General features: G+C 42.9%; 1 protein-coding gene across 2 annotated transcripts in view; it reads right to left on the reverse strand.

Annotated features, from left to right (window-relative positions):
• Nucleotides 1-21,054, reverse strand: part of Fras1 (Fraser extracellular matrix complex subunit 1) — a 406,459-nt gene that overhangs the window by 116,153 nt on the left and 269,252 nt on the right. For both annotated transcript variants that reach the window (XR_012907226.1, XM_075942834.1), the window contains exons 26-29: nt 19,521-19,661; nt 16,429-16,699; nt 12,654-12,738; nt 9,476-9,802 (exon numbers count right to left, since the gene is read on the reverse strand). Coding sequence is in view for 1 of the 2 variants with exons in the window: in XM_075942834.1 (XP_075798949.1) it covers nt 9,476-9,802; nt 12,654-12,738; nt 16,429-16,699; nt 19,521-19,661 (824 nt within the window). In the remaining variant the exon portion in view is untranslated. The remainder of the gene's footprint in view (nt 1-9,475; nt 9,803-12,653; nt 12,739-16,428; nt 16,700-19,520; nt 19,662-21,054) is intronic.

A 21,054-nucleotide genomic window follows, 5' to 3' on the forward strand; every position in this document is an offset into this window, starting at 1 on the left:
TCTTCATACACTGCCTTTGCTTGCCATGTATCTTCAGTAAGTGACTCCCATCATTCAGGACACTAAGCCTTTCCATTTTTTTCTGTCATTTGCCTTCCTGCCTGTCTTTCAGTCCTTATCCACCGCATATGATCTATGAGTGATTCCTTAAGCACATATACTATGCCGACTCCTTCTCTAGAGTGACGTGTTTAGATACATCCCAACTGCAGAGCCTAGCGGGGGAGACAGGAAGAGTCAGATGCTTCACATCGGCACTCTGTAAGAAGCTTGAGGAGGGGGTGTCAGGAAGAGAGAATGGTGGTCTCAGGAGGACTTTCTGAAGGAAATACCATTTCAGTTTGGACTAACAAAAACAGTGGCTTTCTATTGAGACGAGTGGCCGCAGACTCTAGGCAGAGGGGCCAGCTTATTAAGCAAAGGCAAAGATGGAGACAATATGCTGTACACGAAACAAAATATCCAAATGTTTGGTACCAGCAGAACTGACTTAAGGAAGACTAGGAGAAGCAACAGCAGCTATACCGGAGTCTCAATTTAACTTCCAGACATGCAGAAGGGAACAGGAGTGTTCGGGAAAGACAATAGGATGAGCATGATATGAGATGATAGGTTTGTGTTAGCAAGATGGAGTCCATGGCCAGTGACCTGTAGTAACTGACACTGGATGAAGGGGCAGTCATAGGACACATTTTACACAATCGTGCAAAGACTCGGGAGAAAGAAGATGAAGGCCTGCAAGGGGGTAATTGCCGAGGGAAGGAAGAGTAACATTCCACCAAAGAGGCAGAGTCCAACCCTGGTTACAGGGCGTGCACCCTCTTCCTAAGCCTCACCACTAACATTTCCCCAAGAAGAAGAGGAGCGAGGCTGCCTGCTTTCTCTTCTCAGTTTCTTTCCATACTTCACAAACTGGAGAACCCAATATTTTTTATTTGGGTATTTTGGAAGGGATGGCTTTCAAAATTACTGTTTCTTGCAAATGTGCCACTAAAGAACAGAGCACATACCCTCTCAGGAGAGTACTTTTCAGATGGGGAGGTGTGATTGTTCTGAAGTTAATTATACTTGCATAGTTCACCTCCAGAAGGCTCTTTCTACCATGTCTACACCCCCCAAGATGGAGTCAAAGGGTATCTAGGAGACCAGGAAAAGGGTCTTTCCTACTTTGGTTGATGTTCAGTGGCAAAATTCCAGAGAACTTTCCCCTTTAAAAAATGGTGATAGCATAATATCTACAGAAACATGAAAAGTGTGCCTAAGACATTGCTTATAAATCTCTGCGACAGCTTCAGATATCATGATACGTGTGCTCCTGGGCTTCTAATTGCTAGGCCTCTTTTTAATAGAAGCAGTTTAGTCAACTTTGACTTTTGTTGGAGAGATCAATTATGCACCGATAAGCACATTATCAGCCTAATCAGGCAATGCAGCTTTCAGACCCCAAGCCAGCAAGCCCTGTGACCCTGGCACGCCTTCCCCAGACAGCTCTCTCTGCTGGGTCTTCATCTCTAGCACACTTTATCATTGCAATTCCGTGGCCCTGGGAACACTGCCACCATTTAGGGGACAGTGCAGCTCGCAAGTCAATGTTGAGAAGAGTGTGCTCTTCGAGTGGCACCCTGAAACCTATTAGGATGCTAAAAATCAAAACAATAATGACACCAACAAAACCAAACCAAAATTAGGCCCCACATTACACCGTCGAGTAAGACTGAATATTCCCTGTTTAAATGGCATGAAAGACAGGTAGGCATGCCAGTTCACAAGGAATCCAGCCCAGGATAGACTGCAATATTCTTCATCTTTCTCCTGAAAATGTAATGCCTCTGTTTTTCAATTATTCTTTTCAGTAGTTAAGAAACAAACAACTTCTAGGAATAAGTCGTATAATTCTTGACATCAACAAGATTGCAGAATAGAAGGTCCCAGTCACAGCCCCTTTCCCAGCCCAAGCTCTATGTCCCATAGACAGTGCATACGAGACTGTACAGATAGCACGCAGCCAATAGGGTGTACTAAATACATTAGTGCACTGTCATAGGTAGAATGGTAGGTTTAGCACAAAGGCTGGCTCTGCAGCTTTTAGAGAAGGCTTAAAATCTTCAAATCTTCCCAAAAGAGAGTTCAAAAGAACTAGAACGAATGCACTGTGCAGAGACGACATTTTGAAAGAACTTTAAAATCTTTAGCTGGAACTGAGTGCCGAAAGCCTTTTCCTCAGGAAGCCAAACAATAAAGGCTAGTAGAGATGACTACTTGGTCACATGTAATCAGCAATGCAAGATTTCAAGAAATACAGAGAAGATAACCGAAAAAATGCGTTATCACTGAAAGGAAAAAAAAAACAAAGCTTTTTGTAAAAACATAGAGGTCTATGAACTGCATGACAAAGAACACAAGACAAAACTATCATGGAAGCACAGGTAACAGGTGGACACAGATAGCAAACTAAACGCAATGAAATCAGGAGAGAAATACACACACAATGAAAGCCCACCAAAGCCAGCAACCATCAAAAAGTTAAGAGAAATTGGAGCTAAATAATACAATATATGAAATTAATAACTCAAGAGAGCTTCCATAGAAAGCCCCATAGAAAGAAAGAATCCATGAGCGGCAAACAGATCATTTGAAACCACCCAGTCCAAGGAATAAAAAGAATGAAGAGCAGAAGAATAAAGAACAAGCCCTTGGGTACAGAAACAATGGCAGAAAACTTTCCAATATGAGGTCGGGAATGTTTGCCCAAATCACTAACATTCAGAGAACTAAAAGCAAATGGAACCTGAAGAAGAAGTCACATGATGATCATGTTTCCAAAAGTTAAGAGAGAGAGAATTCTGCAGGCACCCCACACGATGAGTGCTGGATTCCACAGCACAGACCCTGTACGCTTGGAGACAGGAATTGCACAACTAAAGCAATGAAGATAAAACAGCAATCCAAGAACCCTTCACTAGTCAAGCTGTCATTCATAGATGAAAGAGAGGCTTTCTGGACAAACCGAGGCTAGAATTGCTGACCACAGCTGCACCTGTCTGACAAGAAAGGCTGGAGTTCTTCAAGTAGAAATGAAGAGACGTCAGTTAACAGTGTGAGAACTCACCGGCAGAGCAAAGGAGAGCTGGTTACTCCTACAATCTCTACATACATGGACTCAACCAACAGCAGTTTGGATACACTCAGAAAAACCAGTGTCTCTTCTAAACAGGCACAGCCTGTATTTTCTGTACATTCCCTACAGAATACTCTGCATGTGAGCATGTGCATGCATTTACACACTTATGTAGGGTTTTTATTCCTTAGAAAAACTGGAATAAGATTTTAAAAGGCAAAAGCAGTAAAGACAATTATAACTGTAGGAATTTGTTAGCAGGACTGACGATATACAAAACCATAAACTGTGATACTAACAGCGAAATATCAGGCGTCAGGGACACATACACGTGAAGAGCAGTGTGTGGTGGAAAGCAATGTATCAGCTTAAAATGCACTATTATAACTTCAAGACTTTTTGTAAGCTTGATTGTAAATCTGCAGTAGGTATGGAAAAGACAAAGACATAAGAATCAAGGCACTCACAACCCCCAACATTATATCAAAAAAGAGAGATATTATTCAGCCATTATAAAAAGGAGGGATGACAATGTGGAAGACATTCAGCTAAAAGAAATAAGCAGGACACAAGGTAAAAGATGTGTGGTCTCTGACATGGGGAACCTAAAACAGTCAGATTCCCAAGGAAAGCAGAACAGGAATAGACTGGGGGCAGGAAACATGGAAAATGCAAGTTAATGGCCACATGGTGTGAAGCTTCAGTTGCACAAAGTAAGTCAGTTCTGAAAACCTATACAGTGTAGCCCATGGTTACCGGTGCTGCGTGGAAACCTATACAGTGCAGCCCATGGTTACCGGTGCTGCGTGGAAACCTATACAGTGTAGCCCATGGTTACTGGTGCTGCGTGGAAACCTATACAGTGCAGCCCATGGTTACCGGTGCTGCGTGGAAACCTATACAGTGCAGCCCATGGTTACCGGTGCTGCGTGGAAACCTATACAGTGCAGCCACGGTTACCGGTGCTGCTTGGAAACCTACACAGGGCAGCCACGGTTACTGGTGCTGCATGGGTTGCTTACTGTTGCTAAGATGACAGATCCAGAAAGATAAGCTATAAAGGTAACGAGATCCGCAGGAGACCTTGGGAAGTGACGGTGCCCATGACTCTGAAGCAGTGATGGCTTCCCTGCTCATAGCTCCAAATGCGTCATGTTATAAATATTAAATATACAGGGCTCTTAATTTTTACTCATTGTTTTGAAAAAGAAATACTAATATTCCCATTCATCTTGATTATGGTTGTTTTGACTGTTTTGAAGAGGAGTGGAATATTCAAGAAGAGATGGATAGAAAATCACATATCATCTTTTCTATAGCTAATGTGCACAAAAGCCAACTCTTACTATTATTTCCCCCTCATTGTTAACATTTTGGAATTGACGTTTCTCATTTTAGCTTTTCTCCATTGCATATCCCCATCAGCACAATAAATTGGTTATTTTACTAGTTGAACAATCCTGCCCTCTGATGTTTTATGTATCCCTCAGAGTACATTAGCAGGCAATGAAATCCCAATGAGTAAAATTGAGGACATGGTTAAAACAGTGCTTTAAATTAAATAGCTCTTCTAATCCATTTCATAGAACAATAGGCATAAAAGTGCTGCTAATAAAATATAGCCATTACGTATTGTATTACGAGTAAAAATATTAACGTTGTGATCCGTAGTAAAAGCAGAAGCCTCTCTCCTTTAAAACAAAATACAATCCCCTCCCCACATGAAACTTGAGCCATAAATAATGGAACTTTAACTCAAATGATATCATAGCCCAAATATTCCAGATCAAAGTTTTCAAAACTCTGCTGTTTAGCAAATGGCTAGTTGGACGGTCTTGTTTTTCTTCTTCGCTTATTCTGTAAAGTCGGAGCTAATTTATACCACAAGTTTAGCATTTTACTGGTGCTGGGCATTATTGACTGAAGGGAAGAAACAGGAGTTGTGGGGGGCTCAGGGTGAAGTGGGTCAGCAGGAGACAAGGGAGGCTAACAGGCACGGCTTCACGTTTGTCAGCAAGAGTTCAGAGGTTTGCTCTTCCAAGGCAGGAGTGTGCAGCCTCTGCTTGGTGTAGAATCCAACATTTAAGCCAGTCAAAATTTTCTCAGTGGGTGCCTTATGATCCAACGCATTGAACAAGCTAAGGAGTCCCCCCCGCCTCCATCAAAAGGAAAACTGATATTCCGAAGGGACTCAGTCGTGCTTGTTCACATATCAAATATTTTTACACCACTGACCTTTGAAATTCACCCAAATAATTGCCTCTAACTGTGTCCCCATAAAAGCACCAGCGAGAGGCATGCGTGAAGTTGAAGGAAATACAATAGGCATTTTCAATTACATATAGGCAATGGCACCACAGAAAGGATCCTCAGAGATAGGTTTCCAGCCAGGTCTAACTACGGCATTTGGGAGATTTTTAATATTAAAGCATTAGCTAGCTGTAGAAAAGAGATGCTCAAACAATAAAGGAGCTCAGTAAGATTAACAAACTGGTTCCCAAAGTGGACAGAAGGCACGGGTTCCAGAGGCACTGTAATTAACGGAAGGCAAACAGTACCCAGCAGAAGGGCCATCGTCCACAGAGTTGAGTCCCCTGCCCACACTGTAGCCCTCACAAGATGTGGAACTCCCTCAGACGCATTTATCTCTAGCAGGATTGGGTTTGGAGAGTTACCTAATTAACCCAATTAATGAAACCTGTTCAACAGAACATTCTTTATTACTTTTTAATCTTTTTTTTCCCCCCTTCTGCCTCCTGCCCCAGTAAAACATGTTTTGACACCATTCCCAGTTCTATTTCTCCACGGTAGCTCAGCATCCTCCTGGAAGGGGCAGTTAGGTTTATTCGCTGCCAGGCCGAGATAGGGTGAAGTAGGAGACAACTTTAAAAACAGGGCCGAACTCACAGCTCCGTTGCTTCACCCAGAAGGGCCACAGCAGAAGCAGCAGAGGGGCCCTGAGCTTTGTAGCTGGCACAGATCATCCAGAAGACAGAGACGCAGCCAGGAGTCTTGTTCAAGCCATTACACCATTACAACCACACGTCCAACAAAAACATAAAATGTGCCCTGCTCGCAGAGAAAAACTAAATCAATACTTGCTCTCACAAAGCTTCCTTCTATCCCTTCATCAGAAGGACTAAGAAATCAGGCTAACTTTTCCATTGACCAAGATAGGGATTCACTTGTGTACCCATTCATAAGGATTTACAAAACCTCACCCAGTTCATTAAAACCAACAACTAGATACCAGCCAGTAACTGGCTTGTCTCCAGAATTAACACATAGGCGGCCTCAGGGAAGGAATTCCCAGACCCATCCTCAAAAATCATTCTTAGCACACATCTGACTACACATCCACCAGAGACTGGAACATACGAGTTTTATTTCCTGGGCCCAGCAGACCTATGACTATAAATAGCCTCTCCAGTAAAAAGCTGTGCCGAATCCAGAGGGAAGATTCCAGAAGGTACGGGGCCCAGCTTGCTTGGATAGGACACCAAGAATAGATTTTTGTCTTCATTTAATCCATCAAGGGAATGGGACTCCATATGCCTAAAGTATTGAAAGCTAGAGGCCAGAGCGAGAGAGCATCCTGACTGAGTGTGGGAAGCAGGCAGACTTGAAACAAAATCTTAGCTCCAGTGTTGAAAACCTTTGTAAAAATGATTATTTCTAGATCTCTTTTTGTTTTAGTGTCCTCCTTCGGTAAATTCGAGATAATTGTACAAACACCACAGAATGAACAGGAAGATTCAAGAGATAATTCACACCAAGTTTTAATGTCTAGTAAATGTTAAAAACAAACAAACAAACAAACAAAAGCCTTTTATTCATGCTATAATTTCCCTTAGAAACAACGAGGCCATACAACCAACACTCTAGCCTTCCAGTAGGGCAGGATGAAAAAAACCAGAGAAAAGGTGCAAGGAAACATTTTAATTCCTAAAAGGAAAAGTAGTAGATATTTGCATACTATAATCATAGATATGGCCAACTTTTTATTAGCACAGTGATGATGCCGAGGCCCAGGCCACAGGTGCCACAGTTCTGATGCATGGTTGCATGCCACTGCCTGGCTCGAACAACAGTACTCGAGGAGACACTGGGATGGGAAGGTGGAGGGACAAAGGGCACCACTTGAACTCACTTTCCAGGCATCAGCAGCAGACCCAGGAATGCACTCCAGGGCTCACAAGGTGTAGGACTTGCAAGGAATTCAAAATCTGTGCCCTGTGTCCCCTACCCCCTTATGAATTAAATTCTATTTTTCTTTGTTTTGCTTTGGTAGTCAAAGCAGGGAAAACTCTAGAAATGCCCTTTCATCCTACACCGTCTTGTACAAAATTGTGCAATTAGTGGGGCTGAGCTCCAAACACAGATCGAAACCGTGATATGAGAGCCGCTGGTAAGGGCTGCACTGAACCCACTGTAGGCTTTGGAAGGAAACCAAGAGGGAAAAGAAGAAAACCTTCTGTGTCTATCTCTATCCATCTCTACTGAGATTCCATCTCACTAAAACCTGTAGGGATGTTTAGTACGTGCTGCCCAAAGATCAGAGTGCTGAGCTAGCCACACTAGTTAGCCACAGAGGCCAGGCAATGGTGGCACACACCATTAATCCCAGCAACTGCGAGGCAGAGGCAGAGGCAGAGGCAGATGGATCTCTGTAAGTTCAAGTCCACCCTGGGCTACAAGAGATTGGATCAGTCTAAAAGAGAAACAGCTCATACCTTTGATCCCAGCACTTGGGATCACATGCCTTGAATCCCAGCACTAGAAAGGTGAAGACAGAAAGTAATACAGCCTAGTGGAGAAAGGAATATAAGGTGGGAGGAGACAGGAGCTCGCAGTTCAGTCTGAGGTCTCTTGTAGAGAACATTCTTGTAGAGACAAGAATCCCATTTTGTCTGAGGATTTCATAGAGCTAAGAACTAGTGGCTGGGTGCTCTGCTTCTCTGAGCTTTCAGCTTTTACCCCCTAAATATCTGACTCTGGGTTTTTATTAAGAACAATTAGAATTCACGCTACAAGAACCGAACCTCATTTCCACAGGTGACCATGAGAAGGTGATAATTAAGATTAGCTACAAGGTGGCCACCTGCAAGCCGTGCTACACACTCAGACTCCCCAAAATTCATCTCTGTCATGCCTTCATCTCTTCTCTCTCAGGACCACATCTCTTCTCTCTCAGGACCACATCTCTTCTCTCTCAGGACCACATCTCTTCTCTCTCAGGACCACATCTCTTCTCTCTCAGGACCACATCTCTTCTCTCTCAGCCTCCATCACTGCTTTCAGCAGGAGCAAGTTAGCACACATATGAGACTCAGACATTGCCCATCTTAGGACAACATCACCTGCCTTGACTGATCATTGGTGAGAAAACAGCAAGCAATTTTAAACTGTCCTAAGAAAATATTTCTTTGGCTAATCATTGATACTATCTCCATGGGTGGTGATATTTAGAATGAAAATCGAAAACTACTCCAAGTTTCTAAAGGTACTGCCATGGGAAAGAGGCACTTGTGGTGGGACTATGGAAAGACCCTCCATTGAACAAGCTTTGAGAAATGCAGGCAGGAGTGTTTGCTCCTGAACAGGTTAGCTCGGCATCTCCTGAGGTGTGACGAACATCCCATACGCAGCGTCCAAGAGCATCCTGTGAAGGACATGGACTATACAGAATGGCTATGTATTCATTTAACAATTCAGTGAGGGTACAATTCTGCATGAAGCCCATGGTTTTACGAGTATTATTGTTAGAGTGAGACCATCATAAAAGAAGCAAGGTGACTAACTGAACAACATGAAGTGTAAGTGAAGCAGCTAATACCACAGGGGCTCCTGGACATGGAAAGTTCATACACTTTGGCATGCCAGTAACTCAGAATGGGAAGCACGTCCCTGTCGCTCAGGACAACTCCTGTGGCTTCCGACGGTTTCTTCCCATTCTTTCACCTTCCTTCAGCTTGGCTAATAGAATGTCCGAACTTCCTCCTTTTCATTACCTTCGATAGCAAGACAGTGAGCTTCTTACTACATGGGCCGTGGAAGAACACACATAAACAGACATGCCTTGATCCCCACGATCATGGCCAGGCAGGAGACAAGAGGAGAGTGATACCATAGCTCTGTGCTACAGGTCAATGGAGAATCTTCTCAGATTAGCAGTGGACCTATAAAACTAGTCTGATCTCATGTATGAGATATTTAATCAACACCTATATAACAGACTGCTGGAACAAACAAATGAGTACTTCATCATAGCCTAACTTCATGAGTATTGCCAAAATAGTTCCAAGAATCAACCTTCATAGGTAGACACAAGGAAACTAACCCTAGGGTGACACCTACCTTGGGCACATTCTTCACACGGAACAGTATATTTTGGAAGGAGTGTCCATCATTGGCCTGCAAGACCACAACATCAGATGTGCTGTCTGAGCCATCGTGAGCGTAGAGGAGGAGACCCCTGGAGAGTTCATCCAGATGGAACTGATAGATGGGGGCCGCGGGGGCTGGAAGCGTCTGGAGCAATTGGCCATGAAGCGGAGGATCAAGAACGTTCACAACCACATCCTGAGGGTTGTCATCATCCCGGATGTCAAGCAGCTGGGTGGTGATGGCTGCCTGCTCGCCTTTGCTGATGTGGAGAACCTCGTTTCTCAGCACATAGGGGGCCTGCGGAGTTGGAGGAAAGCAGGAAGAAGAGCCACTTAGTAGGTTAATGCCGGACAAGAGAGCGGCGTGCCTTAACCGGACTGAACGGCTTTACGAAAATCATGAAAGTGTCAACTATTCCATGAAAAAGTTATCTGTCAGAGGTATGGTGGGCCATAATGATAAGGGTGATTCCATGCCTCTGGATTCTAGAGGTTTCTCAAGTCACTTCAAAACCACAGTATTGATACAATGCAATCTGCATGTGCTACTTGTTTCTGGGTTTCTAATTTCTTGGCCATTTTGGATTGAACCACACCCCTGCATTAGCACAAGAACACAGCTCAGTGTCAGGAAACAAAATCAGATGCCTGAATCCAATAGATATGCAATTCTGGGCCTTGTGTTTGGGAGAGAACACTTCACTCTAGGCCACATGGAAACGAGCTGACATAGTGGCATAACTCCGCTCTCTGAATCCTTGCTATTGCTAGGCCTTCCTGGTAAGCAACATTTTCCCACTTCCATCCATGTCTTGGCAGAGCCCCACCCCAATTTAGCTTATAAAGTCATATAAGATCCAAGACCATGGCCTGATAAGACAACCACCTGCCCAATTCATTTGATTCTGCTAACACAGCAAAGGTTAGTATGTTCTCCTAAGAATTGTCTGCTTGCTCCTGTTACCTTAGAAAGAAGATATATGTTTCTTCACAAAGAGAAAAGTTAATGAACCACAGAAAAATACACCCCCCCCCCACCATACACATGGAGGGAGGGAAAGAGGAAGATAGGGAGAAGAGAGAAGAGAGAAGAGAGGAGAGAGAGAGAGAGAGAGAGAGAGAGAGAGAGAGAGAGAGAGAGAGAGAGAGAGAGAAGTCAAGGCAAATGATTTATTATGTTATGTTAGTTTTTATGTTTGAAGTAGAACTGTCTAGGATTTTCCTCAACACACAACTTCTTTAACCCAAATGGCTTTTAAAACCACACAAGCGCCCCACTTCCAGTCTCCTGGAAGTCACAATCGTCCATCATCATAATATGTAACTATACATCACTATAATAGTCACATATGGCACAGCAACTCAGTATTCCCAGGTGAGAGAACTCTCACACTGTGTGTAAGTCTGTGCAGAGAAATAAAGAGGAGAGGCCAAGGATGATATTTTTTTTTTTAAAAAAAAATCTTACAAAAATAACATACCAAACCAAGTTACAGCTGAAAACCTCAGGGTCAAGATGACAACGATATATTATACATACTTAAAATAACAAAAAGAAGTTAAACTTCTTTCTAAAAGTCCATCCTCAAAACGTTAAATTGAGGGCTGGAGAGATGGCTCAGAGATTAAGAACATTGCCTGTTCTTCCAAAGGTCCTGAGTTCAATACCCAGTAACCACATGGTGGCTCACAACCATCTGTAATGGGGTCTGGTGCCCTCTTCTGGCCTGCAGGCATACACACTGACAGAATATTGTATAAATAATAAATAAATATTAAAAAAAACGTTAAATTGATAAAAGTGCAATGTATAAATAAATAAAAAAACTGAAACATGACATTGTTATTTGTCCTCTTGACCGTGGAGATACAAACAAAGCCCAGGAAGCTGTGGGAACACAGTGTCTCAGAACAGAAGGCTGTTTGTTAATATCTACCTCAGATACTTCATTGGCCAGACTGCATTAGCTTAGATACAAACAGCAAAATCAAGACATCTGAGTTTAAGAACTACAGAACATCTAAGGCACTGAGTCTCAAGACTGGCCCATGTTTACAGTTACATGTGTTAGCTTTATGCACTGACTTTAGGTCCAGTTTCTAATCTCCCCTAGGACAGCACCTCTGGTGTGGCCGTGTCAATAAGAGGGGCTGAGGCAGGTATCACCATCACTTGGCAGTCACTTCTGCCTTAAGCTTATGCTTAGTCTATGGTCAGTTTCAGGACTGAAGATATGAGGTCTCGGTATTTGGTATCTGGTTTCTGAAGATGGTATCTCGCCATCTTGCTGTTTAGTGGACCGAGATAAATATGTAAAACTAGAGTATCCTTCAGACTAATTACAGCATCCAAGTGAGAATTCTACAGATATGTGTGTGTGTGTGTGTGTGTGTGTGTGTTTGTGTCTGTTGTGTGTGTGTTTATTCTTTTTGTATATTTCACTTATTCAGTCCCTCTATATGGATTATCGGTCCAGAAATACAACTTCTCAAGTCAGTGTGGAGACATGAACGTCAAGGGCCATTTTCTTGAATTTCCTTGTCTCTTCAATGATTTCCTCGGGTCTCTGTTTGCTCTTGACCACAATGACACTTCATTTAAGTAGATTCCTAACAGGATGCTCTAAGCACTGTAACTATTACACCCCTGAGAGGGGCTGTGGAGAGAAAATAAATGACCTAAGAACAAGGAAAACATTAACAACTGGGGCAGTTTTAAGTTATTCTGCGGGTCCAGCTTCAAGTTCAGTTCATCACGGTGCCAACAGGCCACCGTCTAGAACACAGACTGTGAGGCCAACTCTCCAGACACAAACTTGACTTTTATTAACTAAGTCACTCCGGCAAATGTAGCGGATCTCCAGTCCCTTAGATTTCGCATCTGTAAACTGACACTACCTCACAGGGTTGGCTGGCAATTTCACTCAAAACCATGTGAAATTTACACAGGACAGAGATGCATAAGAAGAAATGAATACTGTCAGTGCTATCATCCAAAGAACTAAAAGTAAACCAAATGTCATTTCATGGTAAAACTGTGAGAACATCACCTCCGCTCAACCATTTTTGTTAAAGGTTCAGGATCTCTGGAGCTGTTCTTGAGGACCAGTGGGTACGTCACCTTGAGCATTGTTGGGCATTTTTATTACCTGAGTTGAAAAGGCGTGTATGTTGATCAGCTGTGGCTCGGAGAAGAATTGCTGGTCGCTAATTTTCAAGGAAAAGTAGCCTTTCCTAAGGCAGGCCCCAAGGGAGAAAGGAGAGGACATGATCACGACATTAGTTTTTAGAAAGAAAAGGATTAAAATATCTTCAAGCTGTAGTCCTACAACAATTTAAATCAAATCATTGCAGTAATACAATATCTGCACTGTAAACAGAAAGTACCAAAGATAAACTGGTTAAAAATTTTCCTCACGGGTCTTGCTGGGTGGCTCAGTGGGTAAAAGCATTTGCTATGCAAACCTGATAACCTCAGCTCCTCAAATCTCATGACAGAAGACAATTGACCCTGAAAATCATCCTGTGACCTTCACATGTGTGCTGTGACACATATGTCCCTGAAATCATTCATACTCACAACCCTCCACATACACACACAATAACACACTTCTGCAACTACTCTGTGTTCTAAGATCTCATTGTAACATAAAAATAACACAACCGAAGCCGGCCATGTTGAAGAATGCCTCTAATCCCATTGATATTAATGAGGCAGTTAGATCTCTGAACTCAATGCCAGACAGCTAGTTCCAGAACATCCAGGACCACACAGAGAAACCCTGTCTTTAAAAAAAAAAAAAACACAGTTTTGCTTCATATTTTCTAAAGATGAACACACACACACACACACACACACACACACACCAGAAAAACTACTTGTTGGACTAGATTGGTTGTGGTGCTTAAACAAGTTAGATAACAGTTAAACTGAAGAATGGAAAGGAATCGTAGAGTTCCACCACCTTTCAAGGACACTTTAGCCCAGCGATGCATACTTCTTCCAAATTCTTGTAAGTGGGCCCCAACAGTGTTTGAGGTACTGGGCTGCAAAATGCCATTTCTAGTTTCCTACCCGCTCCTTAAACCCATTTACTGCGGATACAGCTAAGAAGGGAAGGCTGGGTCAGCCTGACCATTTGACCATGGGTCATCAACTAGTATGTTGAGGAGAATATGGAACAAGCCCATCTGTGGGAAAAAGGCGAATGACACCTGTGAGCAGACATGGGACATGAACTGAGTCCCACCTCCATCTTCTAGTTCTAGCTCCTGAACATACCTTGGAGCAATTGCTCTTAATGTCGTTGAGGTAAGAGCCACCTCTGCAATGTTAGGGTAGTCTTATTATTTATTTTGCTTAGTCAAAATTGATTTCTACTATTTGTAATCAAAAAGACCCAGTGAAGCCTCAGTCTTCTGTGGGCTGACTTCCTACCCCAGATGTCTAATTGCTTCAGGCCCTGTTAGGAGGAAAGGCAGAGTTGTTTGTCTTCACTGATCAGCCAAGCACAGCTCACTGCCAACTGGCAAAAATGTGTGGTCAACACATTATAGGAGATTATAGATTTTGGTCGATTTGGGGGTCTATTTTTAAAGGTTCTTTGAAAGGTATTCTTGGAACCAACTACTCATGTCTGAAATATGTGAGTGGATCCAGAAAGCAACTGCAGAAACAAAACATACATGTTGTGTTTCCAGTCACATGACATTTAAAAAAGGGTAAAACTATGAGGGAAAAACCAGGTCACAGCTACCAGAGACAGGGATAAAAGGAGCAACTAATTTTTTATTTTTTTAAAGGAGACCACAGTAGGGTCGATGGTACTGTTTTTTTTTAACAACATTGTATACATTGTACACCTCATGGAACAGAACACCTTTAAACAGAATTTCACTGACTGGGGATTCTAGTTGTGAGTACCAAGCATTGGAGACCTTCCTGCTCTTTTGTCAAGTTCTTCCTCCCATTCATTTTCCATCCTGCTGCTCCACACTCCCACCTCGAAGCTTCAGGAGAACATGACGAATGGAATCAGCAGCATGAACGAAGGAGGACAATGGTCTGTACAGGCACTGGGGCACTAGGAGTGCTCAGTATCTCAGTTCCTCTGACTACACCTACAGACTAGCTCTTACGACACGAGTATTCTAAGCCCAAAGGGACTCAATTCTCAAGAGTTCTTATCTTAATCATGGCCAGTGCTTTCATGAAGACAAAGAAACATACACGTGTATGTCAGACTGGCTCTTTTTGTTTCATTGAGAGACAAATAATTGTATGCTTTATGTGTCTCTCCCATTTCATTTTATTATTTTTGTCATTTTGTTTGTTTATTTTAGATAAAGAAAATGCAATATTTAAATGGATATTCATCCCAGGAAAGAGTACTGCAAAAAAAGACCCAAATTGCTGAGTTTTATCCCATTTAAGAGTGCAGAACTAATTCTGCAAGAAATTGGGTGAGGTGTGGAGAAAATTAAATAGACAAGAAGCTTAACTTTGGTTGTCTAGGGAACTTTGCATTTTTCCACAAATGACTTTAAGGCAAATGGGCCCAGACTCAAGAGTTTGTGTAGCTCTGTGAATGTGGTATGTGTGTACATACATGTATGCATGTGTGTGTGTGCCAGAGAGGGTATGTGTGGGGAGAGACACAGATACTTAAGAACGAGGCTTATACTTTCAACCAATATAAGCATAGGTGGTGGAGAAGGATTTGGGGAATGACTGAATGGCCCAACACTGCACAGCAGTGTGTGCTTGCTGTACACTAACCCCACCCTTTGAGGACTAGAGCAAGTCTGTTATCACTAGAATAGTAGGGAGGCAGAAATCGTCACAGCTGAAGGCATGGAGACTGTCGGCTTGGAGGACCAGCTCTGGACTTGTTAATCATGTTCTCCAGGCTGTAGAATGGGAACATAATTTACACAGCTCGCATGGAATGCCTAACGTGATTCCTGACTCCATGTGAGCTCAGTAAATGTTAGCTGTTCTTGCTCCTGTGATACAATCTGCGCAGATCATGGAAATCATCAACTCTGAATGATGATAGAAAAACTTCCATTATTCTTCTCAGATAACTTTTAGCCTAAATCTCCACCAACCAATCCATAAATGTAAGAAGAGAAACACCCATGTTTAGTTTGGGCAGTAGGAAATATTCAGACGTGTCCTATCCCTGCTTCATGGGCTTCAATACCTTGTGCACACACAGTCTATGGTGAGTTATCTGGGCCAACGAAGCAGAGCAGGGTGATGGAGAACACAAGAGGCTAATCTTTGGGGGAGCATTCTGTGCTTTCTGCTTAGTAGATTGACTTTGTTAATTATAGCGCTATATTTGCTTGGGTTCCTGTTAATATTCGATTGCATTCCGGAAGCACGTGTCAGTCAGGGTAGGGAAGACAGCCAGAAATGTGTGCAGCACCAGGGGAAAACTGGATCACGCCTAGAAATTAGCCATAATTAATCCCATAAAGAGGATAATAAAAAGTCAAGTGTGACTACAAGTTTTCTCCCCAAATTCCAGGGGTCAAAGGGCACTTTGACAAGCCAGTCTTCCATCTTTTGCCTGCCCATGACTGCCTAGCATTGCCCTCGTGTGGAGGAAGCAACTCCAGCATCTGGCTATGTAACAAGTTTTCTTTCCGTGGGGCCAAAAACCTGGGTAATTATACTCAGAATTTTCCTGTCACACCAGAGAATTACCCATAATTACGTGATAAAATGAAAATGCCTCAAACAGAAGCGTACTCTCGAAGCAATTACGGGGGAAGGTTGACAGGCAGCTGGAAGCATTGCGGAGTATCGATCTTTCCCGGTGGGAAGGGGTGGTTATTAAGAAGGAGGGTGGGGGTGGGCGGGCTGAGAAGGGATGGAAGGAGACAGCAGGCGCAGAGCAGGGCTGGCTGGCTCACCTGGGCTTCTCTCTGCTGTGGACAAAGCGTACTTCCTTTGCATTGACGTCTTCCCAGCTAAAGTGGCCGGCCTTTTCCAGCTGGACCTCTTTGCCGTTTCTCGAGAGCAGCAGCTGGCCATTGGTGGGCGTGCTGACAACGTGGAACAGCAGGTCTTCCACTCTGCTGTCCTGGTGCTGGACGTTCAGGAGAGAAAAGTCCAGGGGCTTCATTGAACCGATACCAAGGGTCAAGGTGCCATTCACGTGAAGACTTGGGGTGTACACTTTGTCTAGAAAATGGATGAACCCAAAGGTCAGACCTGTCAGCGTCACTAATTGGATTCCAAGTATTCATTGTAAAGAAATGGGACTTTAGTGCTAATTCAGAGGCACACAGAGGACGTCTGGGCTATTCTACAACTCCAGCATCCGCCTACCCCAAGGAGTCTCATCTGGATGCATGAGGACACTAGAGCCTAGACAGAGAGTTAGAGTGCAAACTCTTTGGAAGACAACATAGAAATAAATTTAAAAAAATAAACTAGCAATTATTGCTTGGGTATGGCAAAACTGTGTAAGATACGAAAGAAAAAATAACAAATTAATTGGAATCATTAAATTTAAAACATTTGTTCTTAAAAACACCAATATAAAAGAGAACTCCTAGAATGAGAGAAAATGCAAATCCCCAATCTGGGGAAAAAAACAGACTTATATCTAGGATATATAATAGGTTTTAATTTCTCAACAATGAAGGACAAACTAAAAATGCATAAGAAATTGAATAAGTTTTTCTCTGAAGATCTACACACAAAGGCCAATAATCATGCAAGCAGGCATCCAACATAAGTTACCAAAATGAAAATCAAAACCTCAATTATATGGCACTTCCTCTCTCTTAGGATAGATAATAATAATTGCTGGCAAGACATGAAGAAATTAGAATCCTTACTAGTTAGTAAGTATGGGAAATAGTGCAATTATTTAGAAATATAGTCAGTTCCTCAAATAAAGCATAGTGACCATGTGCCCCAACAGTACTACAAGCAGATGCCATGGAGAACTGTAAAAAATATGCCTACACAAAGACTTGCCTGTGGATGTTCATAACAACACTGCTCAAAATAGGCAAATTGAAGAAACAATTAATAAAAAGATAAACAAAGGCTGGATATGTGGCTCAGTAAAAGTGCCTGCCTACCAAGTATGGCTTCAATATTCAGTACTAAAACCAGAAACAGAGGCGAAGAAGTAATCAAAAGAATGTGGTATATCCATAAAACATAGTTAGAGTAGCCATAAAAATGGAATGGAATGCTATACTGATGCAGGCTGTAACCTGGATACACTCTGACATTCGGCCAGATGTGGAAGCCAGACATGAAAGGCTATGTATGTGCTGTGTGATTCTATTGATGGGAAATGTCTAGCGTAGGCGAATCTGCAAAGACGGAAGGCAAATTAGAGATCAGCAGAGGCTGGAGAGACAGGAAACTGAGACTGTTAAGGGTTATGAAGCTGTCTTTTAAGCTGATGAAAATGTTCCGGAATTAGATATTAATGACTGTCACACAACTTTGTGAATGTACTAAAGAAAATCACTAGGCAATATAATTTAAAGGATAGATATTTTGTATGTGTTATGTCTTAATAACTCAAACAAGGGTGCACATAGGGATATTTTATAATAATAAGGACACTTGGGCTGACTGCGGAAGATTCTGAATGAGATGTTCTGAGATGGATCTCATTAATTTTATAGACTCCAGGCAATGCTAGCGGACTGGCTGGTTTGAAAGCCACAGTCTTTCCCTGACACCCTTGGCACATCGGATCCAGCAAGAGGAAGCAGAGGCAGGTGTCTGGTGCCGTTCCTAGAAGAGCTGCAGCGATTCCGCAGAGGAATGGCTCAGAGTCGGAATTCCTGGGCAGAACATACAGAGTGCCAGAAGATTTTGATCGTCTTTCCACGTGGAACATCTCATAAATTAGGATCCTCAGCAAGGATGTAGAATTGATCTTTCCTACTGCAAGGTATTTTGTCAAGGTCTCTAGCTGGCAGTGTTCCCTTCGACAACTGGGTCACAGAGGACAATGTGGGGATGCCAAGTTTCACGGGAGTGACTGCTACATAAAATTATTCTAATGAAAGTGAAATCCATCCTCACAAGCTGACGTGTGTGGTATCCCAAGAGTCTCAAGCTAACTCACAAGCGCTTGTGGTTCTCAGGAAAATTCCAATAAAGGAGGCCAGAGACAGGTCATTTTTCTTTTTAAAAAGGTCTAATATCTTTAGAGATCAAAAATGTAGAGATAGACTACGTGTTTGGCTGTCACAAAAAAAAATGCCCTGTGCCAGTGCTGGGGTCGTGGCTCAAGGGTAGACTACTAGCCTAGTATGCATGAAGCCCCAGGTTCAATCTCCGACACTGTCAAAACAAAACCAAAAGAGCCCTCATGTTATTGACTAATTAACCCGAGGGAACTCCAGGCCCTGGTAGAACTCTCAAGCTTTATGTGCCTAAAAAACACAGGGTTCACAACTGGGCTGAATTTAAATTCATTTCTCTTTGCTTTTTAAAGAGAGATGTCTGTTCTGTGTTAGGAGAGATTGCTCCTAACAGAGCCCCTTCCGATCGATTGACTTCAAACACCTGCAGTTAATGGAACAGTCTCCTCCTCCACGATTCATTTAGAACTTCTCTCCACCGTGCGCATGAAAGATGCACCACTGTACCTCGGCAGAATTAGCTAAACAAGTTTACACGAACGCAAACAATGCATTAGACATGCAATCTATACGTGGTTTCCTAAAGCATGGCTGCGATTCAAGAACACACCTGAGCCTATACCAAATTCCTTCTCTGATTGGTAAGACGTTTAAGGCGCAGATCCCTCCTTTTTCATCTCAAGATCAAAGAAATGAAGAGTTAGGTTTTCCTAATTGCCTATGTTCTACAAATGGTGCCTTACGTAGCACCAGGGGTTTCTGCCCTGCAGGAATGCTGAGTTTCACATGACAGGTGTCAACCGTATCTGGAGACCCATCATTTGCACGGGGAAATGACTGCTCACATCACCAGACGTTAAGTCCAGCAGACATGGACTTACCAGCACAGGTTTCATTAGACGAGTGGCCAGAGAAACCGGGGACACAGGTGGGCATGCAGAGACCACTCTTCAGAAAGAAGCCATGGCCACATAAGTGACACCGGTCTCGGTGCCTGCACTGCAAGCATCCCTGAGGACAGGCTGCCAAAGAGAAGACACAAGTAAGGCGCAGCCAAGCCACGGTCCCCGGTCGGACCACACAGGGAAAAAAAAGGGACTGCAACAAATAAATGGCTCCCTCATTGCAACCAAAAAGAATGCAGTTTTGCTGCTGATATTCATAGGGGGCTGGTTTCCCCTCCGGAGGAAACAGAATCAGGAGGTCTACAACTCAATTTATGCAATGTCATCTAAAGAACGCCGCATTCGGACGGATATTTAGAGAGACTAAGAGCATCAGCTCTGCTGGGGGTATCATTCCCCCCCCCTCTTACCAGCTGTGTCCCTGGACAAGTGTCTTTTACAATCTGGGCAGCAAGGTTCTTGTCTTAACAATGAGGGTAGAAATGGAACCTAATATAGACAGTAGCTGGGAGGACCACAAGCATTACAATCTGATTTTACAATGTCAGGCATACCAGGAGGGCTCAACTCTTCCACCACACCACGGCTCTGTCGCCTAAGAGCGGGAATAGTGACAGTATTGTTAACCACATCTAGAGAGCTAGCTCTCGAAAGACCCAGAGGACTTCTGCTTTGGATCAAGTTAACAACCTTTGAGAAGACAGAGAGCTTCCTGCCTAATTGTCCTGTCTCCTTAGTTGGGATTTATAATGGTGAAGCTATGTAGGACCGTGTAAAGAGTCCTGGAGTGGAATCAGAAATCCAGGGCTTAGTACGCTGCCTTAACACTTCAAAGTCTCTTTTGTTTTCATGCTTGTAAAACGGGATTCTTTCCGTCTATCATATTTCACCAAGTCATTGGGAACATTAAATGAGATATTACAGATGAAGAAAACGCAGAGAAATATAAAACTCAAGGAGTTCTTTCCAGAGCATTCAGCAAAGACTCGAGTTCTCCGTGCTTCTTACTGACATTATTATTAAATGTCAAGTATTCTTTCTTGTGGGTGCACTGGGCAACAGGTTTCAATGGAAATGAACGCTAATGGGATTTTTTTTCCCCGGGGATGATCCCATGCACAAGGAGGTTAAGACTTTGGGTTTAGCTTCAGTTTACTCCTAAAAGCTCAGTATTTCTCACTAAATTATCATCCAAATCCTATTCTTCCAAGGCTATAGTATCAATATTGGGGTCATGAATGATTTAGTCTGCATGCTGAAAATTCTATGCCCATATCAATATGGCTGATCCACTCTTAATGGATACCACACGGCCATTCAATATGAAGCTTTGCGTTCCATAAAACGTTGGCTTCATTTCCACAAAGATCTTCAGGAGCAGTATTGATTCTTGTGAGAGAATTATTGGCCTGTACTCCTGTATTATCCTGTTTAACCAGCACCTGGCAGACATACATGGGAAGCTATCAACTTCTTAGACCAAGCTCCCTGACTGCTATTCTGCACCTGT

The sequence above is a fragment of the Microtus pennsylvanicus genome, chromosome 12 (genome assembly GCF_037038515.1).
Source record: "Microtus pennsylvanicus isolate mMicPen1 chromosome 12, mMicPen1.hap1, whole genome shotgun sequence".
NCBI classification, from domain to species: Eukaryota; Metazoa; Chordata; class Mammalia; order Rodentia; family Cricetidae; genus Microtus; species Microtus pennsylvanicus.